This window comes from Leiobunum rupestre, chromosome 1 (assembly GCF_980474605.1).
Source record: "Leiobunum rupestre chromosome 1, qqLeiRupe1.1.hap1, whole genome shotgun sequence".
Lineage (NCBI taxonomy): Eukaryota > Metazoa > Arthropoda > Arachnida > Opiliones > Sclerosomatidae > Leiobunum > Leiobunum rupestre.
This window is the reverse complement of record NC_143384.1, coordinates 11,579,069-11,595,889: the sequence shown is the minus strand read 5'-3', so window position 1 is coordinate 11,595,889 and position 16,821 is coordinate 11,579,069. Positions and strand designations below refer to the sequence as shown.

Genomic DNA, 16,821 nt, shown 5'->3' with positions numbered 1-16,821 from the left:
GATTCCGCAGTTAGAGTAACTTATTCGTATCCCGCACGTAGCGGGGTTTCTGGTTTCCTACGTACTTAGCGGCATGTTTTGGGATCCCGCAGTTAGCGACACTTATTCATATCCCGCACTAAGCGAAGTTTCTGGTTTCCTCCGTACTTAGCGGCATGTTTTGGGATCCCTTAGTTAGCTACACTTATTGATATCCCGCACTAAACGGGGTTTCTGGTTCCCCTAAATTAGCAGCGTGTTTTGGGATCCCGCAGTTAGCGACACTTATTGGTATCCCGCACTTAGTTGGGGTTTCTCGTTCCCCTGTACTAAGCGGCATGTTTTGGTACCCCGCACATAGCTGTGTTTTCTGGTTCTCCCTTTTTAGCGGCATGATTTGGGATCCCGCAGTTAGCGACACTTATTTTTATCCCGCACTAGGCGCAGGTAACTGGTTTCCATCATCATTAGCGATATGTTTTGGGAACCCGCAGTTAGCGACACTTATTGGTATCCCACACTTAGTGGGGGTTTCTGGTTACCCCGTTCTTAGCGGCATGTTTTGGGATAACACAGTTAGCGTCACTTATTGGTATCCCGCACGTAGCGGGTCTTCTGGTTCCTTCGAACTTAGCTGCATGTTTTGGGACCCCGCAATTAGCAACACTTATTGGTAACCCACCCTTAGCGGGGGTTTCTGTTTCCCTCCGTTCTAAGCTTCATGTTTTGGGATCCCGCAGTAAGCTACACTTATTGGTTACCCACCCTTAGCGGGGGTTTCTGGTTCCTTCGAACTTAGCTGCATGTTTTGGGACCCCGCAATTAGCAACACTTATTGGTAACCCACCCTTAGCGGGGGTTTCTGTTTCCCTCCGTTCTTAGCTTCATGTTTTGGGATCCCGCAGTAAGCTACACTTATTGGTTACCCACCCTTAGCGGGGGTTTCTGGTTCCCTACGTACTTAGCGGCATGTTATGGGATCCCGCAATTAGCGACACTTATTGGTATCCCGCACTTGGCGGGGGTTCTGGTTCATCCTTACTTAGCGGCATGTTTTGGGATCCCGCAGTAAGCTACACTTATTGGTTACCCACACTTAGTGGGGGTTTCTGGTTAACCCGTTCTTAGCGGCATGTTTTGGGATCCCACAGTTAGCGTCACTTATTGGTATCCCGCACGTAGCGGGTCTTCTGGTTCCTTCGAACTTAGCTGCATGTTTTGGGACCCCGCAATTAGCAACACTTATTGGTAACCCACCCTTAGCGGGGGTTTCGGTTTCCCTCCGTTCTTAGCTTCATGTTTTGGGATCCCGCAGTAAGCTACACTTATTGGTATCCCACCCTTAGCGGGGGTTTCTTGTTCCCTACGTACTTAGCGGCATGTTATGGGATCCCGCAATTAGCGACACTTATTGGTATCCCGCACTTGGCGGGGGTTCTAGTTCATCCTTACTTAGCGGCATGTTATGGGATCCCGCAATTAGCGACACTTATTGGTATCCCGCACGAAGCGGGGGTTTCTGGTTCCTTCGTGATTAGCGGCAGGTTTTGGTATCCCGCACTTAGCTGGGGTTTTCTGTTTCCCCCGTACTTAGCGGCATGTTTTGGGATCCCGCAGTTAGCGACACTTATTTGTATCCCGCACTAAGCGAGGGTAACTGGTTACCCCCATCATTAGCGATATGTTTTGGGAACCCGCAGTTAGCGACACTTATTGGTATCCCATACTTAGTGGGGGTTTCTGGTTCCCCCGTACATAGCGGCATGTTTTGGGATTCCGCAGTTAGAGTAACTTATTCGTATCCCGCACTAAGCGGGGTTTCTGGTTTCCTACGTACTTAGCGGCATGTTTTGGGATCCCGCAGTTAGCGACACTTATTCGTATCCCGCACTAAGCGAAGTTTCTGGTTTCCTCCGTACTTAGCGGCATGTTTTGGGATCCCTTAGTTAGCTACACTTATTGATATCCCGCACTAAACGGGGTTTCTGTTTCCCCCTTTTTAGCGGCGTGATTTGGGATCCCGCAGTTAGCGACACTTATTTCTATCCCGCACTAGGCGCAGGTAACTGGTTCCCACCATCATTAGCGATATGTTTTGGGAACCCGCAGTTAGCGACACTTATTGGTATCCCACACTTAGTGGGGGTTTCTGGTTACTTCGTTCTTAGCGGCATGTTTTGGGATCCCACAGTTAGCGTCACTTATTGGTATCCCGCACGTAGCGGGTCTTATGGTTCCTCCGAACTTAGCTGCATGTTTTGGGATCCCGCAATTAGCAACACTTATTGGTAACCCACCCTTAGCGGGGGTTTCTGTTTCCCTCCGTACTTAGCTTCATGTTTTGGGATCCCGCAGTAAGCTACACTTATTGATATCCCGCACTATCGGGGTTTCTGGTTACCTACGTACTTAGCGGCATGTTATGGGATCCCGCAATTAGCGACACTTATTGGTATCCCGCACGAAGCGGGGGTTTCTGGTTCCTTCGTGATTAGCGGCAGGTTTTGGTTTCCCGCACTTAGCTGGGGTTTTCTGCTTCCCCCGTACTTAGCGGCATGTTTTGGGATCCCACAGTTAGCGTCACTTATTGGTATCCCGCACGTAGCGGGTTTTCTGGTTCCTCCGAACTTAGCTGCATGTTTTGGGATCCCGCAATTAGCGTCACTTATTGGTATCCCGCACGTAGCGGGTCTTCTGGTTCCTTCGAACTTAGCTGCATGTTTTGGGACCCCGCAATTAGCAACACTTATTGGTAACCCACCCTTAGCGGGGGTTTCTGTTTCCCTCCGTTCTAAGCTTCATGTTTTGGGATCCCGCAGTAAGCTACACTTATTGGTTACCCACCCTTAGCGGGGGTTTCTGGTTCCCTACGTACTTAGCGGCATGTTTTGGGATCCCGCAATTAGCAACACTTATTGGTAACCCACCCTTAGCGGGGGTTTCTGGTTCCCCCGAACTTAGCGGCGTACTTTGGGATCCCGCAGTTAGTGAAACTTATTGGTATCCCGCACTTAGCGGGGGTTTCTGGTTCCCCCTTACTTAGCGGCATGTTTTGGGATCCCGCCGTTAGCGACACTTATTCGTATCCCGCACTAAGCGGGTTTTCTGATTTCCTACGTACTTAGCGGCATGTTTTAGGATCCCGCAGTTAGCGACACTTATTTGTATCCCGCACAAAGCGAAGTTTCTGGTTCCCACCGTGCTTAGCGGCATGTTTTGGGATCCCGCAGTTAGCGACACTTATTCGTATCCCGCACTAAGCGGGTTTTCTGGTTCCCTCCGTATTTAGCTTCATGTTTTGGGATCCTTTAGTTAGCTACACTTATTGATATCCCGCACTAAGCGGGGTTTCTGGTTCCCTACGTACTTAGCGGCATGTTTTGGGATCCCGCAGTTAGCGACACTTATTTGTATCCCGCACCAAGCAAGGTTTACTGGTTACCCCCATCATTAGCGATATGTTTTGGGAACCCACAGTTAGCGTCGATTATTGGTATCCCGCACGTAGCGGGTCTTCTGGTTCCTCCGAACTAAGCTGCATGTTTTGGGATCCCGCAATTAGCAACACTTATTGGTAACCCTCCCTTAGCGGGGGTTTCTGGTTCCCCCGAACTTAGCGGCGTACTTTGGGATCCCGCAGTTATTGAAACTTATTGGTATCCCGCACTAAGCGGGGTTTCTGGTTCCATACGTACTTGGCGGCATGTTTTGTGATCCCGCAGTTAGCGACACTTATTTGTATCCCGCACAAAGCGAGGGTAACTGGTTACCCCCATCATTAGCGATATGTTTTGGGAACACGCAGTTAGCGACACTTATTGGTTTCCCATACTTAGTGGGGGTTTCTGGTTCCCCCGAACATAGCGGCATGTTTTGGGATTCCGCAGTTAGAGTAACTTATTCGTATCCCGCACGTAGCGGGGTTTCTGGTTTCCTACGTACTTAGCGGCATGTTTTGGGATCCCGCAGTTAGCGACACTTATTCATATCCCGCACTAAGCGAAGTTTCTGGTTTCCTCCGTACTTAGCGGCATGTTTTGGGATCCCTTAGTTAGCTACACTTATTGATATCCCGCACTAAACGGGGTTTCTGGTTCCCCTAAATTAGCAGCGTGTTTTGGGATCCCGCAGTTAGCGACACTTATTGGTATCCCGCACTTAGTTGGGGTTTCTCGTTCCCCTGTACTAAGCGGCATGTTTTGGTACCCCGCACTTAGCTGTGTTTTCTGGTTCTCCCTTTTTAGCGGCGTGATTTGGGATCCCGCAGTTAGCGACACTTATTTTTATCCCGCACTAGGCGCAGGTAACTGGTTTCCATCATCATTAGCGATATGTTTTGGGAACCCGCAGTTAGCGACACTTATTGGTATCCCACACTTAGTGGGGGTTTCTGGTTACCCCGTTCTTAGCGGCATGTTTTGGGATCCCACAGTTAGCGTCACTTATTGGTATCCCGCACGTAGCGGGTCTTCTGGTTCCTTCGAACTTAGCTGCATGTTTTGGGACCCCGCAATTAGCAACACTTATTGGTAACCCACCCTTAGCGGGGGTTTCTGTTTCCCTCCGTTCTAAGCTTCATGTTTTGGGATCCCGCAGTAAGCTACACTTATTGGTTACCCACCCTTAGCGGGGGTTTCTGGTTCCCTACGTACTTAGCGGCATGTTATGGGATCCCGCAATTAGCGACACTTATTGGTATCCCGCACTTGGCGGGGGTTCTGGTTCATCCTTACTTAGCGGCATGTTTTGGGATCCCGCAGTAAGCTACACTTATTGGTTACCCACACTTAGTGGGGGTTTCTGGTTAACCCGTTCTTAGCGGCATGTTTTGGGATCCCACAGTTAGCGTCACTTATTGGTATCCCGCACGTAGCGGGTCTTCTGGTTCCTTCGAACTTAGCTGCATGTTTTGGGACCCCGCAATTAGCAACACTTATTGGTAACCCACCCTTAGCGGGGGTTTCTGTTTCCCTCCGTTCTTAGCTTCATGTTTTGGGATCCCGCAGTAAGCTACACTTATTGGTTACCCACCCTTAGCGGGGATTTCTGGTTCCCTACGTACTTAGCGGCATGTTATGGGATCCCGCAATTAGCGACACTTATTGGTATCCCGCACTTGGCGGGGGTTCTGGTTCATCCTTACTTAGCGGCATGTTTTGGGATCCCGCAGTAAGCTACACTTATTGGTTACCCACACTTAGTGGGGGTTTCTGGTTAACCCGTTCTTAGCGGCATGTTTTGGGATCCCACAGTTAGCGTCACTTATTGGTATCCCGCACGTAGCGGGTCTTCTGGTTCCTTCGAACTTAGCTGCATGTTTTGGGACCCCGCAATTAGCAACACTTATTGGTAACCCACCCTTAGCGGGGGTTTCGGTTTCCCTCCGTTCTTAGCTTCATGTTTTGGGATCCCGCAGTAAGCTACACTTATTGGTATCCCACCCTTAGCGGGGGTTTCTTGTTCCCTACGTACTTAGCGGCATGTTATGGGATCCCGCAATTAGCGACACTTATTGGTATCCCGCACTTGGCGGGGGTTCTAGTTCATCCTTACTTAGCGGCATGTTATGGGATCCCGCAATTAGCGACACTTATTGGTATCCCGCACGAAGCGGGGGTTTCTGGTTCCTTCGTGATTAGCGGCAGGTTTTGGTATCCCGCACTTAGCTGGGGTTTTCTGTTTCCCCCGTACTTAGCGGCATGTTTTGGGATCCCGCAGTTAGCGACACTTATTTGTATCCCGCACTAAGCGAGGGTAACTGGTTACCCCCATCATTAGCGATATGTTTTGGGAACCCGCAGTTAGCGACACTTATTGGTATCCCATACTTAGTGGGGGTTTCTGGTTCCCCCGTACATAGCGGCATGTTTTGGGATTCCGCAGTTAGAGTAACTTATTCGTATCCCGCACTAAGCGGGGTTTCTGGTTTCCTACGTACTTAGCGGCATGTTTTGGGATCCCGCAGTTAGCGACACTTATTCGTATCCCGCACTAAGCGAAGTTTCTGGTTTCCTCCGTACTTAGCGGCATGTTTTGGGATCCCTTAGTTAGCTACACTTATTGATATCCCGCACTAAACGGGGTTTCTGTTTCCCCCTTTTTAGCGGCGTGATTTGGGATCCCGCAGTTAGCGACACTTATTTCTATCCCGCACTAGGCGCAGGTAACTGGTTCCCACCATCATTAGCGATATGTTTTGGGAACCCGCAGTTAGCGACACTTATTGGTATCCCACACTTAGTGGGGGTTTCTGGTTACTTCGTTCTTAGCGGCATGTTTTGGGATCCCACAGTTAGCGTCACTTATTGGTATCCCGCACGTAGCGGGTCTTATGGTTCCTCCGAACTTAGCTGCATGTTTTGGGATCCCGCAATTAGCAACACTTATTGGTAACCCACCCTTAGCGGGGGTTTCTGTTTCCCTCCGTACTTAGCTTCATGTTTTGGGATCCCGCAGTAAGCTACACTTATTGATATCCCGCACTATCGGGGTTTCTGGTTACCTACGTACTTAGCGGCATGTTATGGGATCCCGCAATTAGCGACACTTATTGGTATCCCGCACGAAGCGGGGGTTTCTGGTTCCTTCGTGATTAGCGGCAGGTTTTGGTTTCCCGCACTTAGCTGGGGTTTTCTGCTTCCCCCGTACTTAGCGGCATGTTTTGGGATCCCACAGTTAGCGTCACTTATTGGTATCCCGCACGTAGCGGGTTTTCTGGTTCCTCCGAACTTAGCTGCATGTTTTGGGATCCCGCAATTAGCAACACTTATTGGTAACCCGCCCTTAGCAGGGGTTACTTGTTCCCCCGAACTTAGCGGCATGTATTGGGATCCCGCAGTAAGCGACACTTATTTGTATCCCGCACTAAGCGGGGTTTCTGGTTCCATACGTACTTAGCGGCATGTTTTGTGATCCCGCAGTTAGCGACACTTATTTGTATCCCGCACAAAGCGAGGGTAACTGGTTACCCCCATCATTAGCGATATGTTTTGGGAACCCGCAGTTAGCGACACTCATTGGTATCCCATACTTAGTGGGGGTTTCTGGTTCCCCCGTACTTAGCGCAATGCTTTGGTTTTCCGCAGTTAGAGTAACTTATTCGTATCCCGCACTAAGCGGGGTTTCTGGTTTCCTACGTACTTAGCAGCGTGTTTTGGGATCCCGCAGTTAGCGACACTTATTCGTATCCCGCACTTAGTGAAGTTTCTGGTTTCCTCCGTACTTAGCTTCATGTTTTGGGATCCCTTAGTTAGCTACACTTATTGATATCCCGCACTAAGCGGGGTTTCTAGTTCCCTACGTACTTAGCGGAATGTTTTGGGATCCCGCAGTTAGCGACACTTATTCGTATCCCGCACTTAGTGAAGTTTCTGGTTCCCTCCGTACTTAGTTTCATGTTTTGGGATCCCTTAATTAGCTACACTTATTGATATCCCGCACTAAGCGGGGTTTCTGGTTCCCTACGTACTAAGCGGAATGTTTTGGGATCCCGCAATTAGCGACACTTATTGGTATCCCACACTAAGCGGGGTTTCTGGTTACCCCCGTACTAAGCGGCATGTTTTGGTATCCCGCACTTAGCTGGGTTTTCTGGTCCCCCCTTTTTAGCGGCGTGATTTTGGATCCCGCAGTTAGCGACACTTATTTGTATCCCGCACTAAGCGAGGGTAACTGGTTACCCCCCTCAATAGCGATATGTTTTGGGAACCCGCAGTTAGCGACACTTATTGGTATCCCATACTTAGTGGGGGTTTCTGTTTCCCCCGTACATAGCGGCATGTATTGGGATTCCGCAGTTAGAGTAACTTATTCGTGTCCCACACTAAGCGGGGTTTCTGGTTCCCCCCGTACTTTGCGGCGTAATTTATGATCCCGCTGTAAGCGACACTTATTGGTATCCCTCACTTAGTTGTGGTTTTTGGTTCCCCCGTTCTAAGCGGCATGTTTTGGTATCCCGCACTTAGCTGGGTTTTCTGGTTCCCCCTTTTTTTCGGCGTGATTTGGGATCCCGCAGTTAGCGACACTTATTCGTATCCCAAACTAAGCGAAGTTTCTGGTTTCCTCCGTACTTAGCGGCATGTTTTGGGATCCCGCAATTAGCGACACTTATTGGTATCCCACACTAAGCGGGGTTTCTGGTTCCCCCCGTACTTTGCGGCGTAATTTATGATCCCGCTGTAAGCGACACTTATTGGTATCCCTCACTTAGTTGTGGTTTTTGGTTCCCCCGTACTAAGCGGCATGTTTTGGTATCCCGCACTTAGCTGGGTTTTCTGGTTCCCCCTTTTTTTCGGCGTGATTTGGGATCCCGCAGTTAGCGACACTTATTTCTATCCCGCACTAAGCGAGGGTTACTGGTTCCCACCATCATTAGCGATATGTTTTGGGAACCCGCAGTTAGCGACACTTATTGGTATCCCGCACTTAGTGGGGATTTCTGGTTCCCCCGTTCTTAGCGGCTTTTTTTGGGATCTCACAGTTAGCGTAGATTATTGGTATCCCGCACGTAGCGGGTCTTCATAAGCTCCTCCCAGGTCTGAGAGGCAGTCACGATGTCATCTACGGGCCTGTTGCAAAAGCCCTAGCCAAACTGCTTGCCCATGGAATTTAACATGTGCGATTCAAGCAAAGCAGACTTTGCAACGAGCCCTAAGTATACCAAAATACCAAAGCGTTTTACATACCGCAGGGCCCTACTCACTAGGCGCTGAAACGTGGCCGGAGCACCAGTTAACCTAAAAGGCATCACCAGAAACTCAAATTTCTCCTCCCTAGTAATGAAGGCGGTCTTCGCAACATCCTTAGGAGCCATCTCTACCTGCCAGAACCCGGACTTAAGGTCCAGCCGATTGATATATTTAAAACGTCATTGATATGGGGAATAGGAAAAGGATCACCAAAGGTAACCTTGTTAACTAAAGTAAAATTGATACAGGGCTGTACCTCCCCATTTTATTCCCTTTTAACTACACCGGAGAAGCCCAGGGATTTTTCGAAGAATCGAAGGACGAATGACCACCGCTTAAGCATCTCAGCGACCTCCTTATCAATCAGGTCATTTTTGTGCGAACTACGGGGAAATGGTTGTCTCGGAGACTGAACAGTCCCAGGTTTAAATCTAATACTATGACGCAGAACCCACGAACTTCCTTCTTCCAAGGAAAACAGGGAAGAAAACTCCTGGCACACGTTCAACAAATCCACCGATGATCATCACCCAACTGGCCCACCACCAGCTCTCCGAGATTCCCCAAAAATTTATATAATGCATGTTATTTATAAGGAATTGGAAAGAAAATGTTAACTTACTTATAGTAGGTATCTTGCTTGAAAAAAAATATTTTGGCATGTCTCATAAGTAAGGCGATCTTTCCATACATATTCCCAGACAATGGTATGCAACTGGCTAGGGTTACGTTTCCAGTATTTAAGCTATGGAAAAGAGGTTGAATCATCCATTTCCCCTATACAGGAAGTTAAATAAAATATTTGCAGTTGTGATTAAAGATTACAAATTAAATTCAATTCAATAGATGGAAACATACTTTAGTGTGCCTTTTTGCATCACTCCCAGGTCCAGAACATTGGTACAAAATATGTATGGCAGTTCCATACAATTTTGTTTCATAATTGAGTGACTCAACAGCCAAACCATTCGTCAAATGGGATACTGGTTCTAAATTAGAAATATAGAGAAATTATTTATTGAATGTTTCAAAATGAGAAGAGTAACAATTTATAAGGTCTAGGTTGTCTTTCATATGTTTTTGTTGGTTGAATGAAAGTTACATTATCCGTTTGGTTTTTAAAGTCTCTAAATATTTTAATATCAGTTTGTGTGTGTTTGAAGTCTATTTTTGACACAAACGTTTCAGTCTGACACCCATATGACCTGGTCTTTCTCAATGCTGAATTATTAGATGGATTTTCCTTTCTGAGTTTCAATTAGATTTAATAATTAAATCACAATCCTAAAATATAGCTTTCTAAATTCACATACAGTTTGCCAAGAAGGAATAGTAGGAATTGATCCCCTGTCATCCCTCTTTTATTTCTTTCCAATTGGAATGAATTATAGGACACTTCATTCAAAGTAATTATGTGTTTAGAGCCTAACAATGTTCACAAATTAGTAGAATTAAATGATGTTACCTGAACTCTTTGCGATTTTTCTTATGAAATCGCGAAAATTAATTAAGTAAATTATAAGTATGAAGTATTTATATTTATCAAAACAAAACGAATCACGAGATATTTGTCTACACGAAAGTCAATATGAAGCAGACAGCCTGTTATGCGTTCTATAAAAAATGCACAACCCACATTCAGTAAGTGGATTTCAAATTATAATATGTTTTTGTATAATACGTCACAAAAACAAACAATCAGCAGCCAGGGATCTGATTTTAGGATCCATTGTAGCTTAGCAGCTTGTTTAGATTTTGTACTAAGTCGACATCTATTGACCGAATTTCGAAACTTACACCTAGAAGAAAAATAATTTTACCAATATTTAATCTTCATTTCATAAACTTACCTTCATAAATTGTTAAAAATATGAATTTTTATACTTCTTCTAATCCTTCTTGGGGAAGCTTGATGTTTTATAACCATCGAAATTTTTAATGTGAAAATGAGTGAAGTACCTACCAAACTTTGAAAATAAATTAGCGCTGTGGTTGCTAAACAATTGATTTTTGTTTATTCATGACAAATCATTCAGATTTTTAATTATATATAAGCCATCGAAGAGCTACGGGAGAGAGCCCTCGAAGCTTTTCGTGTTGTAACGCCAGAAATGACACAAAAAAATGCTTCATCGTTCCCAAATGTGTTTCGCAGTGGACGGCGAAATCTTTGAATTATTTACAATAAACCTTAAAGTTTTTTTTATCGATAATCCGAAGCGTTAATTCCAAAAAAAGAACAGTTTTGTTATCTTCTTATTTTCATTTCAAAATAAACTATGGCCTTCTACGCCCAACAGGTCTTCTCTCAAGCAATCAAAACTCGGTGAAAAATAATCGAATTTTGAACGAACCATTTGTATTCTTACTTTTTCAATATGCACTTAAATTTTTTGGTGGACATGTTTGGCCTAAGACCTACCGGTAATAAAAAACTGAAATTCTAAAACGCCCATACGTACTTACTTATTCAATTGATTGTCATCCGTTGTATGAGTAGTTAAGCCCCGTCTTCCTAGCCAACCGCAGGGGTCGCACTGTGCCTCCCCTCGTGTGCACAGGTGCGAATGGGGGGAATGAAGCGGCAAATCACGTTTCCCTCCCCCCACGCGTGCATGCCACGTGTTCATCAGTGTGTAAAACAGAGTTTTAGAAAAAGGGTGAATAATTAATTAGCCTAATTATGGACCTGTCAATCAAGTTACCTAGAGTAGTGCTTCTAACCGAGCAGTTTGTTTTATACGCGTAACCGATTATCCGACTTTTATATCAACCGCAGATTAAACAGGCAGCCGTATATTTCCGAAAACCGTAGATAACAGCTGACTGCTGGGCGCAATCCGATAAGTGTTAAGACCAAACAGATGATATCTATTTTTAATCTATTTCTTTTAACCGAAATAACCGCCGTGGAGCCGACAGATCGCGATTGATAAGCAAAAAGTATATGTGATACGGAAATAGACGAAATTTTTGATAGATAAAACAAATTAATTTAAAAAAGGCATTAATCTTATACGCCCCATGCTATTTTTATTGCGTAATTTGTTAATGGGTGGGTTCGCGCGATATATTTATGTCGATGTAGCTGAAAATAGTCACGTATTTCAGTACTAGGACAAGCACGACATAGTTGGTTTTGGTGGTATGGCCACTTTCTCGCTTCCCGAGACCATGGAGGTTGATAACACCGACGCCGACAAGGTGCACCGTTACCGTAGCGAGGTCTGGAAACATTTTAAAAAGGTGAATGAAACCCAACCGGATGGCTCGGTTACGATTTTTTCAAAATGTGTCCATTGTTCTGGATAAGTCTTTAAATATAAATTTAATACGCGTTGCTGTCAAATTGTGATAATTAACTTACATGTGCTCTTTTGAATCTCGGTAGTGGTAAATATTGTCAAGATGCAAAAACCAACAAGAGCACGGGCAACATGAGGCGGCATTTATTTAACAAACACACAGAAAAGGTTAATCGGACAATGTTTGTCAGGACTTACGCTAGACCTATAGATAATTCAGTTAAAATTCCACAAATGCCTACCGAACAGGTGAGGTCTTAAACTTACGCGCCATTATCTACCACACTTTTTAATATTGTTATTGTTTAGAATTTTGAAAGTACTACCGTAAACCCAAGGTTACAGTTTTTGCGTTTTGTGGTATTATCGGATCAATCGTTTCAAATAGTTGAAGATAAAAGTTTAAGAGAATTGCTGTACGCGTTTAATCCGTTAATGTTTCTTAACCATTTACAAATAACAGATGCGACTTTAAAAAACGATATTGTAAAAGAATACATTTTTGAAACGGAAACCATTACCAATTTCGTTAAGGTAAAGACCTGGACTCTCGAAAAATATAAACGTCTAAGTTCGATTTTATGTCATAGAATATTGAGGGTCAATTGTCCTTCACACACGATTGTTGGACATCAGCCAATATGATTCCTTTTGTTGCTGTAACATGCCACTGGGTGGATAAATTGTGGAATGGGTAGAGCTGCTTGTTAGGGTTTATGTACTTTCCCGGGCGCCACACGGGAATTAATATTTGTAACAAATTTCTAAGCCTTCTACGTGAACGACAAGTAAAAAACGTAATTAATACAAAAAAATCTTAAAATATCAAATTATTTTGAAGCTATTAAAACTTTCGTTATTACCTTTAAGGTCTTAGCTGTGACAATGGATAACGCAGCGAACAATGAGGCATTTACCCAAGAATTAACTGCCCGATCAGTTGAATTAGGTTTTCGCTTTACCCCAGATAATCGAATCCGTTGTTTCGCTCACATTTTAAATATAGTCGTGCAAGACTTATTGAAAATTTTGAAGTCCGATGCCAAACATGACACTGACTTCGATTTAAATTTAACGGAACCAAATGACCCAATTGAAAATAAGGAAATAAGTGTTGGCATGGCGGTGACCAAAGTACGGGTAACGCTTTTAAGTATTTTGGAAGTTAATTGTTTTTTATTTCTAGTTGAGGAAAATAGTGACCGCAGTTCGTGTGTCACGAACCAAGTCGGATCAATTCTCCGAACTGAACCTGGTCTTTCTGATAATAAACTTATTTTGGATGTAAAAACACGATGGGGATCTACTTTTGAAATGATAAAGATGGCTGTGACTCACAGAGCGGTATACATTTTTAATCGTATAATGCCTAAAACTTAGCGTCTGGTGACGCTAACTTTCTTTTCAGTCGATATAATCAATTTCTACCACGGACAAGGATTTGTTCAACTTCCATTTACTTGATGGTGAATGGTTGTTGTTGGAATCGTTGATACTTCTTCTACGGGTAACATAAATTCAATCGTTTAATTATATCTGATTAAAGGGGGTGTAAACTTGGTCTTTCGACCGGGTCGGTCAAGCTTCCAATAAATGCCACTATCGCCTTGGTTTGAAACATTCGTTTTTTTGTCCGTTAAAGACGCCTTGGGTTATACTCACTTTCATTTGTAAATTGAATGTTCTGTTCCAGGAATTTGATTTTGCCACAAAACGTATATGTCAAGAGAATTATCCTACGGCTGCTACAATAATGCCAATGTTTAAACTGATCTTGGATAATTTGGAAAAATCCAAAAGAGAATCAAGTGGAGTAATGAAAGACGCGACGTCTAAGGCATTCGAGAAACTAACGACGTATTTTAAACATTCGGATACCTCTGCTTTATGGGTTGCTATGGGTAAGATTTTAAACCTTAATATAGGCAAATTGTCAAACACCAGAAGTAAATTAACTTGTTCATACCTAAACTACCTAACTTAAAACCAAGTAGCGAGAAATGAGGGCTTTTTTCTTGATGTACAGCAATGAACCCTACATTGAAGCTAGAATGGATTAAGGATCACTTTGACGCCAAATTTTGCAAATAGGTGAAAGATACAGTAGTATCAGTGTTTCTCTCTCATTAAGAAGAAGGACAAATAAGCTGGGTGGACGACGCTCAAAACGGACACAGTTGTCCTGACATTCACGCAGGAGTAGACATTTCGGCCCTCTATCCAAAAATAACCAAACGAAGTACCAAGGCTAAGGCGTCTGAATTATTGATCTATTTGAAGGAAGTAGTTGCACCGCCACATACAAACATTTTGCAGTGGTGGAAGGTAAATTAATTTCATAGCTGTTAACCAGAATACGTTTTGGCAGTTGACCTTGAATGTTTTTACCATAGTTACACGAAAATGAATTTAAGAAGGTTTCTTGCACGGCTCGTGACTATCTCGGAATTCCTGGGTCATCAGTCGCTTCTGAACGACACTTTTTTCAAGGGACGGACGTGGTAACCCATAAACGCGGTTCCCTGAATCCGGAAACTATTTCGGCGATTCTTTGCTTAAAAAACTGGTGGAGTCGTTGAAATAAACTGATTAAACCTGTAAACATTATAACTTGAAATAAACAATACTTGTAGCAAGCAATTACATAAATTTTAATTACTGAAGCTCATTGAAAGTCGTAGAATAGATATCTGGTAGGAGTATCCGTATATTTATCTAGTTTTCAAACGAAAAACAGATCAGATAGAAAATTCGGATAGACAAATCAGTTATCACCTGATTAGATAAAACTTTGAGCAGATTACCAAATTTATCTGCTTAACTGTTTAAAGAGGTATCCGATATAAGACACTGGTAACAGATTGCCGTATTCGGATAAAAGTTAGAAGCACTAACCTAGAGTACGTGTTTTAAAAAGGGTGCATATTAATTTTGGCGGGAACAATGTTTGGGGGTAAAATTTGTATCGTGTTATAACCTGTCATCCGTTAGGAAGAATTTCAGGGATCATTGCCCTATTGGGAAAAAAGTTGTTGCTATATGCTTCGTCTACAAATAATTGCCTTTTTGGCGGTTTAGGGGTAACGTTTTTATCGTGTGATTGTGCGGCAGGTGAATCTCTCCATTATACGGAGGAAGAGAAAATGTCAGATGATAATATTATTGATTATATTAACGAACTTATTGTGAGATGCAAAAAGCGCTTCATTTGGATCAAATTCAATTTAAAACTGAAACATTAAAACAAGCTTTATATGAATAAATGAATCTCAGAAACGTAATTTTTCTTCACAAATCAAGCTTAAACTTTTTCTACACTCTTAAAACAGTTGGGTTAAATATTTTGGGTTGTTTTAGTTTTAACCCAAAAATGGCTAAAATTGACTAATTTTGGGTTATGGTTTTTCTTACATTTTGTTCTGGGTCAAAAAACTGGGTCGAAATGTCTAACCCAAAATTTCGGTTATTTTTTAAACCCATTCTGGGTTGTTATTAACCAATTTTGGGTCACATGTTCTTACAACCCAAAATTGAGTTAAAAATTCGCGGTAAAATTAATTATGACGTCACTATCGTAACGATGCGTCAGTTCGAGTGAGTGAATGTTGATTTCATTCTTTTTACCTTTTCAATTATACGGTGAAGATAATTAGTTTAATGACTTTATTGTGCAGCATCTTCATAATAAATATTTAGGGTAAAAGTCATCCATGAACAGGTCCATTCAAGGTTATTTCCCCAATAAGCCTAAACATGCATGCTTCAAAGTGTTAGGCTTAAGTGTTGCCAGAATAACAAAAAGTAGTAATAATAATAAATAGACCCATGCACAATTGCAAAAGCAGATTGCGTTCTATAATATATGTTTTAGTAAATATTACATATACCAAATGCGCCTAGATCGTGGAAATAGATGTATGGTCTTCTTAAAATTATTGAATATGATAATCTACCATAACCAAATTAACTTAAAAATCATAGATGATTCCAACCATTGGGAAAAATTTAATTTTTGTAAGCTCAATAGCGAACGGGGCTGAATATCTATGGTTTTGAAGAAAGTTGGAAGTACGCTGTAAAGTACACTATATCGAACAAAAAACACTACTTGGTAAATACAAAAATATTTCATACAATATTTCTTTGTTTATGACCTCTTTGCGATAAACTGCCCAAGTGGTCAAACACAAAGAGATTTATATCCAATCTAATTACTCATAGAAGTGAAGAGAAGCACATTGTGAAAAAACTTAATTAAAAGAGACTTAAACAGTTTTAAATTCACAATATATTTATTTATAACATCCAACGTTTCGGAGGCACTCTTCCACCTTCTTCAGGGATTTTTACAAGTCTGACGATATAATGGTAAAACTTCTAACTATTAAGCGCACAAATGTTTTTCGTCCCAAATTTTTACCATTATATCGTCAGACTTGTAAAAATCCCTGAAGAGTTAGTAATATATTTATAAATAAAAATATTGTGAATTTAAAACCGTTGAAGTCTTTTTAATTTATTTACTCATACATATCAAAATTTTCATCTATTAAACCTGATACTTTGTATGTATAAATTAATTTTCAAATTTAATAGGTCTCTTATAATATGAAGTTTAGTAAAAAAAATTCACTTTCGCTTAACCGAATTTACAGCCATTGGGTTAATTAAAATATATTACTAACTCCAAGTCATTTTACCAGTTGTACCTTTTAAGTGGGAACATTCAAAGATGTAATTTTTACTACATAGCTTAATAGAAAATTAATCTAATTGAAATATTTCAGTTGGTTAATGGCCTCTTTGCGATGACACTGCCCGAATCATGAAACACAGTTTATGGGTAATTC

The 16,821-nt window shown here is 42.6% G+C and overlaps 1 protein-coding gene across 1 annotated transcript; it reads left to right on the top strand.

The window, feature by feature from the left end:
• Positions 1 to 12,151: 12,151 nt before the first annotated feature.
• Positions 12,152 to 14,550, top strand: LOC149961089 (uncharacterized). The gene is made up of 8 exons (XM_090156105.1): positions 12,152 to 12,220; positions 12,281 to 12,505; positions 12,562 to 12,630; positions 12,842 to 13,111; positions 13,158 to 13,226; positions 13,665 to 13,872; positions 14,103 to 14,296; positions 14,365 to 14,550. Exons 1-8 carry the CDS (start codon positions 12,152 to 12,154, stop codon positions 14,548 to 14,550), a joined length of 1,290 nt encoding a protein of 429 aa, XP_090012231.1.
• The last annotated feature ends 2,271 nt before the right edge of the window (positions 14,551 to 16,821 follow it).